The sequence below is a fragment of the Mirounga angustirostris genome, unplaced genomic scaffold (assembly GCF_029215605.1).
Source record: "Mirounga angustirostris isolate CCGP_5_RB_7025 unplaced genomic scaffold, mMirAng1.0.hap1 SCAF_11, whole genome shotgun sequence".
Lineage (NCBI taxonomy): Eukaryota > Metazoa > Chordata > Mammalia > Carnivora > Phocidae > Mirounga > Mirounga angustirostris.
The window spans coordinates 110,278,038-110,291,152 of NW_026991719.1; the positions used below are offsets into that span (position 1 = coordinate 110,278,038).

Genomic DNA, 13,115 nt, shown 5'->3' on the forward strand with positions numbered 1-13,115 from the left:
AACCAATTTGTTTTCCTTGACAGATTGATATGCCTCTAACCTGACATCACGGCCTTAGCAAAATCGCACACTAATAATAATTATTTTATTGTTTTGCTGTAGATGTGTTCTTTGTGCCATTGTCCTGGAGCAACAATTGGTTGTGATGTGAAAACATGTCACAGGACATACCACTACCACTGTGCATTGCATGATAAAGCTCAAATACGAGAGAAACCTTCACAAGGAATTTACATGTAATTATTTAACTTGTCTTTAAGTTTTTTTTAGCAGTCATATTTTCTTTAGGCTTTTGTAAAAGTTTTTCCCATTTCAGAGCATTTCATCATCATTGTAAAGGGGGTTTTTGGTAAGGAATTTAATGGTTAGAGAAATGGCATAGGACATTTAATAAGATTTTTGGAATCCAGCTTGTGAATGGGGTGAAGTGTACTGCTCATTTTCTTAATTTGAAAAACGAGTTTAGTTTGTTTACTTGATAATTTTTGATGTCTTCATTTTTTTTATAGGGTTTATTGCCGAAAACACAAGAAAACGGCACATAACTCTGAAGGTACGTCATGTAGCCACTTTTCAACATCAAGAAGAAATTTGAGTGAATTCTACTACACTAATTTTTGCCATAAGGTGTATCTCAATATTGAATACATTTCAAAGAATTAAGAAAAGTGTTAGGATAAACTACATAGTGAAAAAGATCTGGATTTTTGAGAAAATTTTTACCCCTGAAGTTTTTGTAAGGAGTACGTGGAGAATATATTTTATCTTTAGGAAAAAAGGATGCTAGTGATTTTGGATTTCTGTGTTCATGTAAGTGTTAGTAGATTGTAAAATTAATAATTGGGATCTTTTTTACTGTCAGATCAGCTAGAGATACTGGTACCTTTTGTGATCGATCACCAGGCTTCCTGTTAAATTTTCGCATTGTACTTTTTTGAAAATGTAGACATGTTCATAAGAAGTGATCAATTTTAAAATATATTAACTTTTAAAATTACTTTATAGTTTGTTTCCCCTTAAATTTATATAAAACAAGGTTAGGGGTGTTTATATGTAGTTAGCCAAGTTGTCTTTGGTCTTCAAAAGGGATGGGAAAGTTGTTAAATTGAATTCTGACTTGTTTCACACCTTTGCAAACAGATGGTTTTGATACTTTTACTAGCAATATACAAAGGCTTAGATTTAATCTGAGGTTGTTCTATCCTTCCATTTAAATTAGATATCTTTAGTTTTTGTTAGCCTTTGAGAACGTGTTGCTTAGAATTAGAATGGTTTGAGGGGCGCCTGGGTGGCTCAGTCGTTAAGAGTCTGCCTTCGGCTCACGTCATGATCCTGGGTCCTGGGATCGAGCCCCACGTCGGGCTCCCTGCTCAGCAGGAAGCCTGCTTCTCCCTTCTCCCACTCGCCCTACTTGTGTTCCTGCTCTCGCTATCTCTCTTTCTCTCTCTGTCAAATAAATAAATAAAATCTAAAATAAAAAAAAAAGAATTAGAATGGTTTGAACCTGTTGATTTAGGAAGTGGTTTCCTGTGTCAAGATTTACGTAATTATCAGTGTTAGCATATTAAAGTTTGTGACCCTTTTTGATATCTTAGATTGTGGCTATATCCTCTACTTTGGGACTCTACATTAGTTCCAATACTTCAGTGTAGTGCTGGTTTAAATATATAATCTTCAGCAAAAACTTGCCTTTAAATAATAAGAACAAAACATTTTAGAGGTGATAAAGTGCAACTGAGAAACCTTTAGTGTTTTCCTTTTTTTTTCCTCATTTAGTTCTAGAATTCAATTAAAAAACCTTGTTCAAAGGTTAAGAGGAAGCTTGCCCACCTTTCGTTACTTCAGATTTTAACAAGTGTGTTTGATTCTCTTTAAGATTGTAGTGACCAGATGTGTATGGTAAACCAAGGGTTAAGAGTTAGGCTTTGTTGAGTACAAGTATAAGGATACACTGGGGCAGGATAGTTGAGCTTGGCAACAGTGATTAATGGAGCCGGCTTCCCTTTTATTCCCTCCATTTCTGAAGCTCATAGTACCATCTAGTGGTAGAGAAAAGTCACTGCAGACTGCGTAAAGTAAAATAATTTTGACCACCTTTTTGCTTTGAGAAACTTATTGAGAAAGATCTAAATTAACACTTTTATTTTTTTTTTAAGATTTTATTTATTTATTTGACAAAGAGAGAGAGAGCACAAGTAGGCAGAGCGGTAGGCAGAGGGAGAAGCAGCCCCCCCCCCACCACTGAGCAGGGAGCCCATGCCGGACTCAGATCCCAGGACCCTGGGATCATGACCTGAGCCAAAGGCAGACGCTTAACCGACTGAGCCTCCCAGGCGCCCTAAGTTAACACTTTTCAAGATGACTGTTTTTTAATGTAACTGGCAGGATTCCTACAATTCAAATTCGTGATACAGTTGTTTTGAATTTTGGGTTCAGTGTATACTTTTGTAGCACTTTGGGACCCCTTGTATTATCGATGTATATGCAGTGTGCTTATACTCATATTGTAGAACTTGAAGCGTAATCTTACAATTTAAAGGCATCTCAGAGTTTGTATTTCTTGAATTTTGGCTTTTATCAGTTTTTTTTTTTTAAGATTTTATTTATTTGACAGAGAGAGACACAGTGAGAGAGGGAATATAAGCAGGAGGGGTGGGAGAGGGAGAAGCAGGTCTCTCACCGAGCAGGGAGCCCGATGTGGGACTCGATCCCAGGACTCTGAGATCATGACCTGAGCCGAAGGCAGACGCTTAACGACTGAGCCACCCAGGCGCCCGGCTTTTATCAGTTTTATCTAAGGTTTAATTTACTTGATATTGAGGGCTTTGTCAGAAACAGAACTTGCGGTTATTTCATTGTTCTAATGGGAAAGCTGTGTTCTACTTTACGATTATAATCTGTCGTTGGGGTTTATAGGGTTATACTTCAAGGACTCCCTTTGAGAACTACAGCAAAGAGGAATTGATAGCTGTGGCAGTCTCGATCATTTGCCATGTGGCTCAGTAACCTCGTTTGCTAATACTTAAAATGCTAAATACTCCATAATGCAGTCTGTTCATATTAGTTTGATGTAATATGAACTGTGTTTTGAAACACTAAATTTGAGGATCTCTTTACCATCTCCATAGTTTTGCCTTTTCCAGAATGTCATCTAGTGAGAATCATACCATATGTAGCCTTTTCAGGTTGGCTTCTTTCACCTAGTTGGCCTTTTTGGGGAGGGCAGCGGATTAGTTGATATGTAAATGATTACAAGAAAGGATCTGATAGGCAAGAAGAGATTGAAGGTCCCGGAAAGGAGGGAGATTCAGTGCACAAACAGAAGAATTGCCCTGTGATGGGAGAACATTTCCGTTGTAATAGGAGAGAAGGAAGAGGAGGGGCGGTTCCTAACTGGTCTGTTTTCTCTGTGAGGGAGAATGTAGGGTGAGGCATGAGGGTTGGAAATTGAAGGAGAGAGGAGAAAGTTTGAAAGAATAGTTGTGAAGACTGGGAGAGGAAGTTTGCTTAGAGAAATGTGAGGTTTCCAGACTGGATAGAGGGCTCAGTTAAGGTTGTTAACCGTTAATTTATATATAGTGATACCCTCAGGTTGTGTGACTTCCTCCAGCAATTCAGGATCCTGTGTGTAGCACAGAGAAAGGGGTTAGTTGGTTAGTTCAGAATTGGGATTTTGCCAAGTGGGTTCAACAAAGTAGTAAAGGTAAAAGGGACTTTAGGATATTTGCAAGGCAAAAATCCAAGATAGGGAAGTGAAGGCAGGAAAAAAAGAAACAGAAGGAATTAGTAGACTGGGGGTCCTGATGAGGTTGAAGATCAATGAGAATGAAAGTACATGGGAAAGCAATCATTTTGTGGTCCCAAAGTGTGTGTGATTTATAGTGATTTCAGAGGTTAGAACCATTTTTAGGTGATTCTAAAGGTGTCTGGGTGTGATTATAGGAATTGGGTAGTTGGTGGAGGACACCACTGAAGGTCAAGGAACTTGCTTGGATTGTCCCGTGGGCTGTTGAAATCACCCAGGATGCAGCAGGGACTAGGAAGGAGAAAAGAGCTGTGAGCTGTGTGCTAAAGAAAATCTGATGCATGGGGTAGAATGATTGGGAGTTGGTAATTGTTAGCAACACGGAAGGGAGGAAGCTGGTGTAGTCAGTGTACCAGCAAAATTGGCATCATCTGGGAGTTGGTTAGAAACGCCTAACTCAAGCGCCCCTCCCCCGACCTACTAAATCGGCATCGCCACTTTAACAGATCCCAGGTGGTTTGTTTGCATGTTAAAGTTTGAGAAGCCGTGGTTTAGCTGAATGACGTGGACCTCAGGCGCAGGGCTTTTTACAAGGGGATACAGAACTAACGGTTCAACAAGGCTGTCTAGTAGAACTGACCGTGACAGTGGAGGTGTTCTATATTTGCACCATCCGGTATGGTAGCCACTGGCCACCTGCGGTTGTTGAGCACTTAAAATGGTTTAGTACCCTCCTAGTCTTTTTTTTTTTTTTAGATTATTTATTTATTTATTTATTTGACAGAGAGATACACAGCGAGAGAGGGAACACAAGCAGGGGGAGTGGGAGAGGGAGAAGCAGGCTTCCCGCCGAGCAGGGAGCCCGATGTGGGACTCGATTCCAGGACCCTGGGATCATGACCTGAGCCGAAGGCAGACGCTTAACGACTGAGCCACCCAGGTGCCCACCCTCCTAGTCTTAATAGGAATTTATACATTAAAAATGGACAGGAAAAGCCAGAATTAAATTCTGCATCTTATGTGTTTCCCCCCCTTTGGCCTATGTGTTTAGATAATAGGTATATTCTTTACCTTTTTTTTTAAAGCAATATTTTTAAAATGTCAAACATTGGCAATAGCATGTAGGTCTAGCTTGTAACTGCTGCTAGTTTCTGAATTGTAGAAGTACTTGAACATGACAGCTTGTCATCAGTAAACATTTGAGTACCTACAAGGAACTGTGATTACGTCTTGTGGGTTCTTCTAAAATCCTTTTCATTAAGGGGTTAAAGCTTTTCTGTTTAATAGTTTACATGGAGCAAAGCATCTGTGATGAGATAGAAAGCAGTAGAATAGCTGCTGAGTGTTAGCTGTTCGTGGCAAGAATGTGTAGATTCTAAAGTTGTGATCACAAACATAACCTCAGCTCAGTTTGGGTTCTTGACATTGTAAGTAGCCCAATTTGTGGCTTATTACTTTTGTTAAACTACCCAATATAGAATGTTGTGCATGGAATGGGCGCTCAAGAGATGTTTGTAATCTCTTTCCTTTGGCTTAAAACAAAGCATGGTATTTAATGCATCACTTATTTTTGGGTGATCTTTCTGTCTCCTGTGACTTCTCTTGTACCGGGCGTTAGTAGAGCGAGATGAATGAATAAAACAGGGTTTTGGGTTTTGGGGGGTGGGGGCAGACACCACCATTTAGTGACAGATTTGTGACCAGCTGATTAAAATACAGTGGTGACACATGGAAGTACTTAGAGAGAAAGGGGCATCATGTTTGCATCTTAAACTCTTCAGAAAACAGTATATGAATGAATGAAGGGAGAATGAATGATAAAGCAGATGTGGTAAGTTGTTAACATTTAGGTGAAGGGTGTACAGGAATTGTTTCTGTCAATTTTTAGAAGTCTGAAATTACTTAAATATAGCTTAGTGATAAGTGCCACAATTACTTGGAGCGACCATAAAAGACCGTGTAAAGGAATCTTTTGTGCTGAACCTCGGAAGAGCTCGCCTTTAACGGACAGTTTGGAAACTTTTATATTGTCAAATCATATAACTCAGTTTGTGTTTCAAGAACTAGAGTCATCAGGGTTCTATTAGAAGTATGTTGTGTGTTGTCATCTATGTAGATTCAAAGCCTTTGCCTGCTTGGATATTCCCTTGGTATATTCTTCCCCTTTGTTTTCTCTGGAATGTGCTGCACCTTCCAATCTTCATTACATATATCAAATGGAAGTTTAGGGAGATTTTACTATATCAGTGTCTTTAAAAACCTTTTAGGGGGCGCCTGGGTGGCTCAGTCGTTAAGCGTCTGCCTTCAGCTCAGGTCATGATCCCGGGGTCCTGGGATCGAGCCCCGCATTGGGCTCACTGCTCGGCGGGGAGCCTGCTTCTCCCTCTCCCACTCCCCCTGCTTGTGTTCCCTCTCTCGCTGTGTCTCGCTCTGTCAGATAAATAAAGAAAATCTTTAAAAAAAAAAATAAATAAAATAAATAAAAACCTTTTAGGTTTTGTAGCATTGAATGGATTTATGAAGTCCTGGAGAGGCAGTTTTGTACACTGGTTGAATATGGGCTCTGAAATCAGATCTATATTTGAATCTTAGCTCTGCCACTTACTAGTCACATGCTCTTGGGCAAGTGATTTAGTATCTCTTGGAGCCTTAGACACTGCATTTGTAAAATGGGGATTTAAAAAAAAACCCTACCTCATAGAATTATTTTAAGGATTAAATGAAATAACGTATGTAAGGGCCTTAGCAATGTTCCTGGCACATAGTTAAGTGCTCAGTAAATACTACGTGTGCTCTTCCTTGGAAGATAATAGAATTTAAATTGTATTTGGGATTTAACTTGGAAAATTTTAGTAACGTACTCCATTGTGCCCTCTGCTAGGATTGACTCCCTATTTTTTTCTTTGATTCACCAGATTTATTGACTACCCATGTGCAAAGTGCTGTGCTAGGTACTGTTTACGCTCATCTTTTATTTAGCACACTTTACAAACTCATTATCGGAAGTTTCAGACATACACAGAAGTATGTTTGAAAAAAAGCCCCATCTCCTGGCTTTAGCAGTCATCAGCTTGTGGCCAGTCTTGTTTCATCTGCACCCCTCCCCTCCTTCCTCCGTCTAGATTATTGTGAATGAAATTCCAGACCTATTTCATTTTAGCACACTTAATTAAGAATTAATATTTTTGATGTATGTTATGTGTTTATATATGCATCTGTATATGAATATGCATAAAATCATTTATTTCCTACCTTTACCGAAAAAGCAGAAAGCAGAGTTTATGCAGAGCAAAAGCACATTGCGTTTCCATTGGAGAAGGCAGGCAAGTGACCCCCAGTCCTCCTTTTGTCACAGCCCTAAAGATGTAAAGCAGAGGTGGTGATGCTTACCCCCAACCTTAATGCTCATCATTTTGCTTTTGTTTTCAAAATAATTTCAGCACACATTTATTGAGTGCCTCCTGGGTGTGGGCACATTGGGCAATTTAGAAAATAAGCCCCTTGACGAAGAGCTTACAGTCTATACAAGGTATGACAAGAGTAATAACTAACAGTTGAATAGAATTTTCTAGTTTACAAAGCATTTTTCACATTTTCTTAAGGCATCCTTTTCAGGAAGGTGTTATCATTAGTTCCTTCTGATACACCAGGAGACTTTGCCTTTTGAGTGTTAACTAACTTTACCAAGTTTTAAGACCTGGTAGGTGGCAGTCTTCAGACTTTCTGTCCAGGGGTCCCTTCTACTTCATACAGTTAACTGATGTGAGATTGTGGGGAGGAAAGGCAATGGAGCTAAAACCACAAGGTAGAAGATGAGACAAATATTGATTAGGAAGAAGAGAATTGGTAAAGGAACAGATCAGGCTTGACAGTACTAGGAGGAGGAGAGCTGGGGTCCCGGTCAGTTGGTCACTGCTTTGCCTCCTAGTGGCAATCAGAAGGGTAACCAGAGAGGAGCCTGGCCTTTCTGAGGTGACATAGACCTTTAGGAGCTGTGCTCACAAAGGGTGGCAGTGCTTGGTGGCCCAGGAAGGAGCACAGCCTTGTTTTGTCACCTACCTTATCAGCCTGGATTTGTAGGAATTGCAGCTGTGAATACAAGGGTAACGTTTTGGTTTTTTATTGCATTCATTTGTTTGAATAGGTATATGAACATTGTACAAAAATCAGCAATATGAAAGAGTATCCACTGTTAGCGAGCTTTCCTCCCATCCTTACCTTTATATCTGTTTCCAAATTCCTTTGCTAAATGCAACCACTCCTGGCAGTTTCTTGAGTATCCTTCCAGAGCATTTCTCTGCAGACATAAGCATGTGTAAAACTATCCTTTTTCTAACGTCCAGGAGCACTTGAAATGGTGTATTTCCGTGATAGTGGGTATTACCACTTTAAAAGCATGTCGGAACTCACGGGCATAGATTTGTCCCAGCTCTGCCACTTCCTAGCTTTGTGACCTTGGCTAAAATTATCTAACCTTTCTGAGCTTTTTCTTATCTGTAAAATGAGGGATAGGGATGGTGACAGATACAACCTCGCAGGGTAGGTCGTGAGGCTCCAGTGAGATTGTGTGTATAAATCACAGAGCACATTTATGGCACAGTCAGAACTCCAAAAGCTCAAATGTGAGCTCTTAGATTTGGACTATTTCCAATTTATAAATTACGCAGAAAAGGGCAAGATGCAGAATAGTATGCTGAGGATGCTATTTGTTTGTGTATCCTTTAAAAAAAAAAACCCATTTGCACACCCAGGGAAAATAGTAGCGGACAAATATGGAGAGTGTCTCATGGGCCAGGCGCTGTGCTATAAATTCACTTCTTTACACGAACTAACTCATTCAGTTCATTCATGGACCCTGAGGTGGCTCTGAGGCAAGAGGACACACAGTCTGGCAGTTCCAGGATTCTAAACCAGCCTCTCAACCCTTGAGGTTGAGAAGAAAAGCAGTTAAGGGTGGTTGCTTGAGAGAGGGAGGGAGGGAGGAAGTAGGAGAGGAGGCAAGAAAGCTAGGTAGGGCACCAGCTGGGAGTGCAGAGCAGGTGGAATTAGAAAGTGGAAAGGAAGATTATTACTTCTTTTATGCAGAGTTCTTTTATAATTATTATTGAAGAGGGAAACAAAATTTAATGTTAAAACATTTTCACACTTTTGAACTGGGGGGAAAAACCTATTGTAACCATGAAAAATTTAAACAAAGGCACTGTGCCTAGCCTCATACTCATTTTTTCATGTGCATTTTCAATGATTTTTTAGGGTAAATTCCCCAACGCCCAATCACTGGATCAAAGGGTTCAGTCTTTCTAAGGTTCCTGATACATGTTGCCATGTTACTTCCTGGAAGGATTGTGCTAGATTGTATTCCCAGCGGTGGTGGATGAGTTTACCCTCCTTTCACCACATTGGATGGTATAAGTTCTTAAAATAGTACAATAATATTAAATTAAAGCAGTTCAGAAGCCCTCCCCTCACCCCAAAGTCACATTCTCTGGGAGTAGCTGGTAATAAGTTTGGTGGTATCTCCCCAGAGCCTCGTTTACCTCCATACAAACCTATGTAGATAGGTAAACACAGTGGCATCATTGTCTGTGTACATACTGTTATGCTCCTTGCTTTTTTTATGCTGTGATTTATCACAGATCTCCTTCCCTGTCGGTGTTTACAGATTGACCTCATTCTTTTTATTTTCCTCCACTGAAGCAATTTTGTCTTTTTTCCCATCGATTGACCTCATTCTTTTTAACCGTTACATCTCGTAGAACATATAGAACCATAGTTTAAGGGTTTCTCTATCAAATGAAAATCACTTACATCTATTTGTTTCACTAATACAAATAAGATCTCATTGATCTTCTTTGTACATATATGCTTGCTTACTTATACGAGTGATTCTGTAGGATAAATTTTTAAAAAGGGGTTTGCATTTAACATTGGGGAAAGGCCAGTTAACACACATGCAGGTTATGCTCCCACCAACAGTGTATTTCCTGCCTCTGCGCTGGACGTTATCAGTCTTTAATTTTTGCAAATCCAATGATCTCATTTAATTTCCATTTCTCTTATCACTAGTAAGATTGGGCTTCTGTTCATGTTTTTTTCAGTCATTTATATTTTTTCTGTAAGAAATTGCCAGTTTCTATCCTTTGTGCATTTTTCTTTTGATGTTTGTCCTTTTTTTTTTTTTAAAGATTTTATTTATTCATTTGAGACAGAGATACAGAGAGAGAGCATGAGCAGGGAGAGAGGCAGAGGGAGGAGGAGAAGCAGGCTCCTTGCTGAGCCAGGAGCCCGATGTGGGGGCTCGATCCCAGGACCCTGGAATCATGACCTGAGCCGAAGGCGGCAGATGCTTAACCATCTGAGCCACCCAGGCGCCCCGATGTTTGTCCTTTTGAAATAAATTTGTAGTGAGTGATTTCTGTAATGGGGGTATTAATTCTCTGTCACTAAATATGAATGATTTCCCAGTTTATCATTTGTCTTCTAACTCTGTTTATGGTGACTTGTGTCATGCAAAGGTTTCTCTCTTTTTTTTTTTAAAGATCTATTTGTTTGAGAGAGAGAGTGAGAGAGCCCGTGTGCACGCACGGGGGGAGGGGGGAGGGGGAAAGGGAGAGAATCCTCAAGCAGGACTCCCTGCTGAATGCGGAGCCCCATCCCAGGACCCTGAAATCATGGCTTGACCCGAGATGAGAGTCAGCCACCCAACCAACTGAGCCACCCAGGTGCCCCCATGCAAAGGTTTCTAATGTTTAGTCAGATCTCAGTCCTTTCCTTTATGACTTCTTAGGTGTCTTGATCCAAGATTATAAAAAATCTCCTCCATTTTCTTCTCTGTTACATTTATAGTTTGTTATTTTATGATGAGATTTTTTTTCAGATGGTATGAGGAAAGGAATCTCAGTGTTTAAAAAGTAGATAGCCAGTTTTGCCATCATGTCTTTTCCCCACTCATTTGAAATGCTACCATTATACTCTGAATTTCCATATGCTTATGGGTCTATTTTCAACCTTGCTTTCTCTCCTGCTGATATAGGTCTCTTCCTGTGCCAGGATTTTAACTGCTGTTTCTTTACAGTATATTCTGATATCTTTTTTTTAAAAATATTCTTGTGTATTATATATTTACTCTTTCAGGAAACTGTGGGATCAACCATTTTATCAGCGTTGCATTAATTAGGTTAGTGAGAACTGACATTCTAATGTTGATCCTGTTCATCCGGAAGCATGGTGTAGCTCAGTGTTTTTTGGGGGCTTCTTTTAGATTTTTATTTCTAACTCATTTTTTGTTCGGTTATTCTTTTTATAAGTAAAGTCTGCTATTTTGATAGGTGAAAATGATATATCACTTAATTTACACTTTGATCCCAGAGAAGTCAGATTTTCTATAGAAGTATGTTTAACTACTTATATTCTGTGAATTATTTGATCATATGTTTGGTCCATTTTTCAGTTGGGGTCTTAATCTCTTATGAGCTTATAGCATAAGGATACTGATCCTTTTTCACAAATACAGCAGGTTTTTCTAGTTTATTGTTTGCCTTTTAATTTTAGCACTTTTTTTGCTATGTAAGTTTGAAAATTTAATATAGTTAAATTTGTCAGTCTTTTATGATTTTTACTATTGCTGTTAAAGTCCTCTAAAATTTTACACTGAATGGTTCCATATTTAGAACCCAAAAAAAAGCCACGTGGAAAACTAGTCATGTTGGCCTGATAATGGAATGAGTTAAGTAATTTCTCTAAAGGTGTTTAAGAATGTAGTGTTACAGTGTTAGTGATTGTTTTCGTTGTAACAGAATGTTATGTATACCACACGTATGGTATAACATGTATCAGAATGATTGAAACATTTGCTTATGATTTTTCATTTTAAAGAATTTTTAATTTGGGGCAAGTAATTCTAACAGCCCTAATGAAATTCTGTATCTTAAAAACTGTCGGTTTGAATGTTTTAAGTCGGTGTTGTGCTCTGATAGGAAATTTGCTATAATGTTAAGATCAGAAGGTCTCTTTGACTTCTCTGTCTTCACAGGGAGTTAGCCACATAAATTTGTCTTGTTGCCTATAAAACGCTATCCACTTCTACCTTTTCCCCTTTTTTTCCTCTCTCAAATCCTACTGTAGTTATATGAAGTTGCATTGATATAAATTTTTATTAACTGTTTTGCAAACAGTCTGATGCTTTCAGTTCCTTGAGTTTATGTATTCAGATACACTAAATGAATTACCCTTTTCTTGTCATAATGACTATGCTTTTATTTCTAAAACAAAAAATTAAAAGCCGTTGAAGTATTTATTAGGAAACATATTAGCATCTATGATTCAAAGTTGATGTGCTTTCTTATTGAGAAATTAGTCCCTGGAATTGAAAACTTATGTTAAAAGAAAAAAACAGTGGAGGTGTTAGAACTGTACCTAAAACTTTCTTTAGTTTGGGGCGCCTGGGTGGCTCAGTCGTTAAGCGTCTGTCTTCGGCTCAGGTCATGGTCTCAGGGTCCTGGGATCGAGCCCCGCATCAGGCTCTCTGCTCCGCGGGAAGCCTGCTTCTCCCTCTCCCGCTCCCCCGGCTTGTGTTTCCTCTCTCGCTGTGTCTCTCGCTCTCTGTCAAATAAATAAATAAAATCTTTAAAAACAAAAAAAAAACTTTTAGTTTGACCCTAAAAGACAAGTGAACATTTGGTTTTTATACCTTTTTACACTAAATACATTTTCTTATGTACAGTAGGCCCTCAATAAATAAAATATTTGTAGTGAATAACTGAATGAAACACCCTTCCGTTAATGGTAGAAATTCTTTTCAAATTGCTGGGAAATGCAGTTCTAAAATTTCTACACACATTTTGTTTAACCTATTAAAGTATACAACTAACTTGCAACATAGCTTTTTTTACCATTTATGTTAGAAATTCCTTTTATACTTAACATTTATTTAATTACTTGATCAGTAGTTAGTTCATTTGTAGATGACTTCTTTGTTGAATATGATCATTTGATTTTCATGATGGTTTAAGGAGCTATCCTAGAACAGTGATGTCTAATAGAGCTTTTTTGTGATGATAGAAACGTTCTGTATCTGATATCCAGTACAGATGCAGCTTGCCTCATGTGACCAGTAATAAGCACTTGAAATGTGGTCAGTGTGAGTGAGAAACTGAAGGTTTGATTTTGTTTAATTATAAGTAAAATTGTAAAAAAGCCACCGATTGCTCGTGACTGCTATACTGGACAGCACAGATACACCTCCTTTATTTTCATTTAGTTTTCCAAGTTATAGTAAGTTTATTTTCTAGCTAAGTGTTCTGATTTCACCAACAGTGTGAGGGAAAACTCTTTGAAACTTATGGTAAAAAAAATAATACAAGAACTAATT

The 13,115-nt window shown here is 38.7% G+C and overlaps 1 protein-coding gene across 3 annotated transcripts in view; it reads left to right on the forward strand.

Moving 5' to 3' along the window:
* The window catches only part of PHF6 (PHD finger protein 6), a 47,552-nt gene that overhangs the window by 18,167 nt on the left and 16,270 nt on the right, over positions 1-13,115 (forward strand). For all 3 annotated transcript variants that reach the window (XM_045882765.3, XM_045882731.3, XM_045882749.3), the window contains 2 exons: positions 103-236; positions 510-553. In XM_045882765.3, coding sequence (XP_045738721.1) covers positions 103-236; positions 510-553 — 178 coding nt within the window. The remainder of the gene's footprint in view (positions 1-102; positions 237-509; positions 554-13,115) is intronic.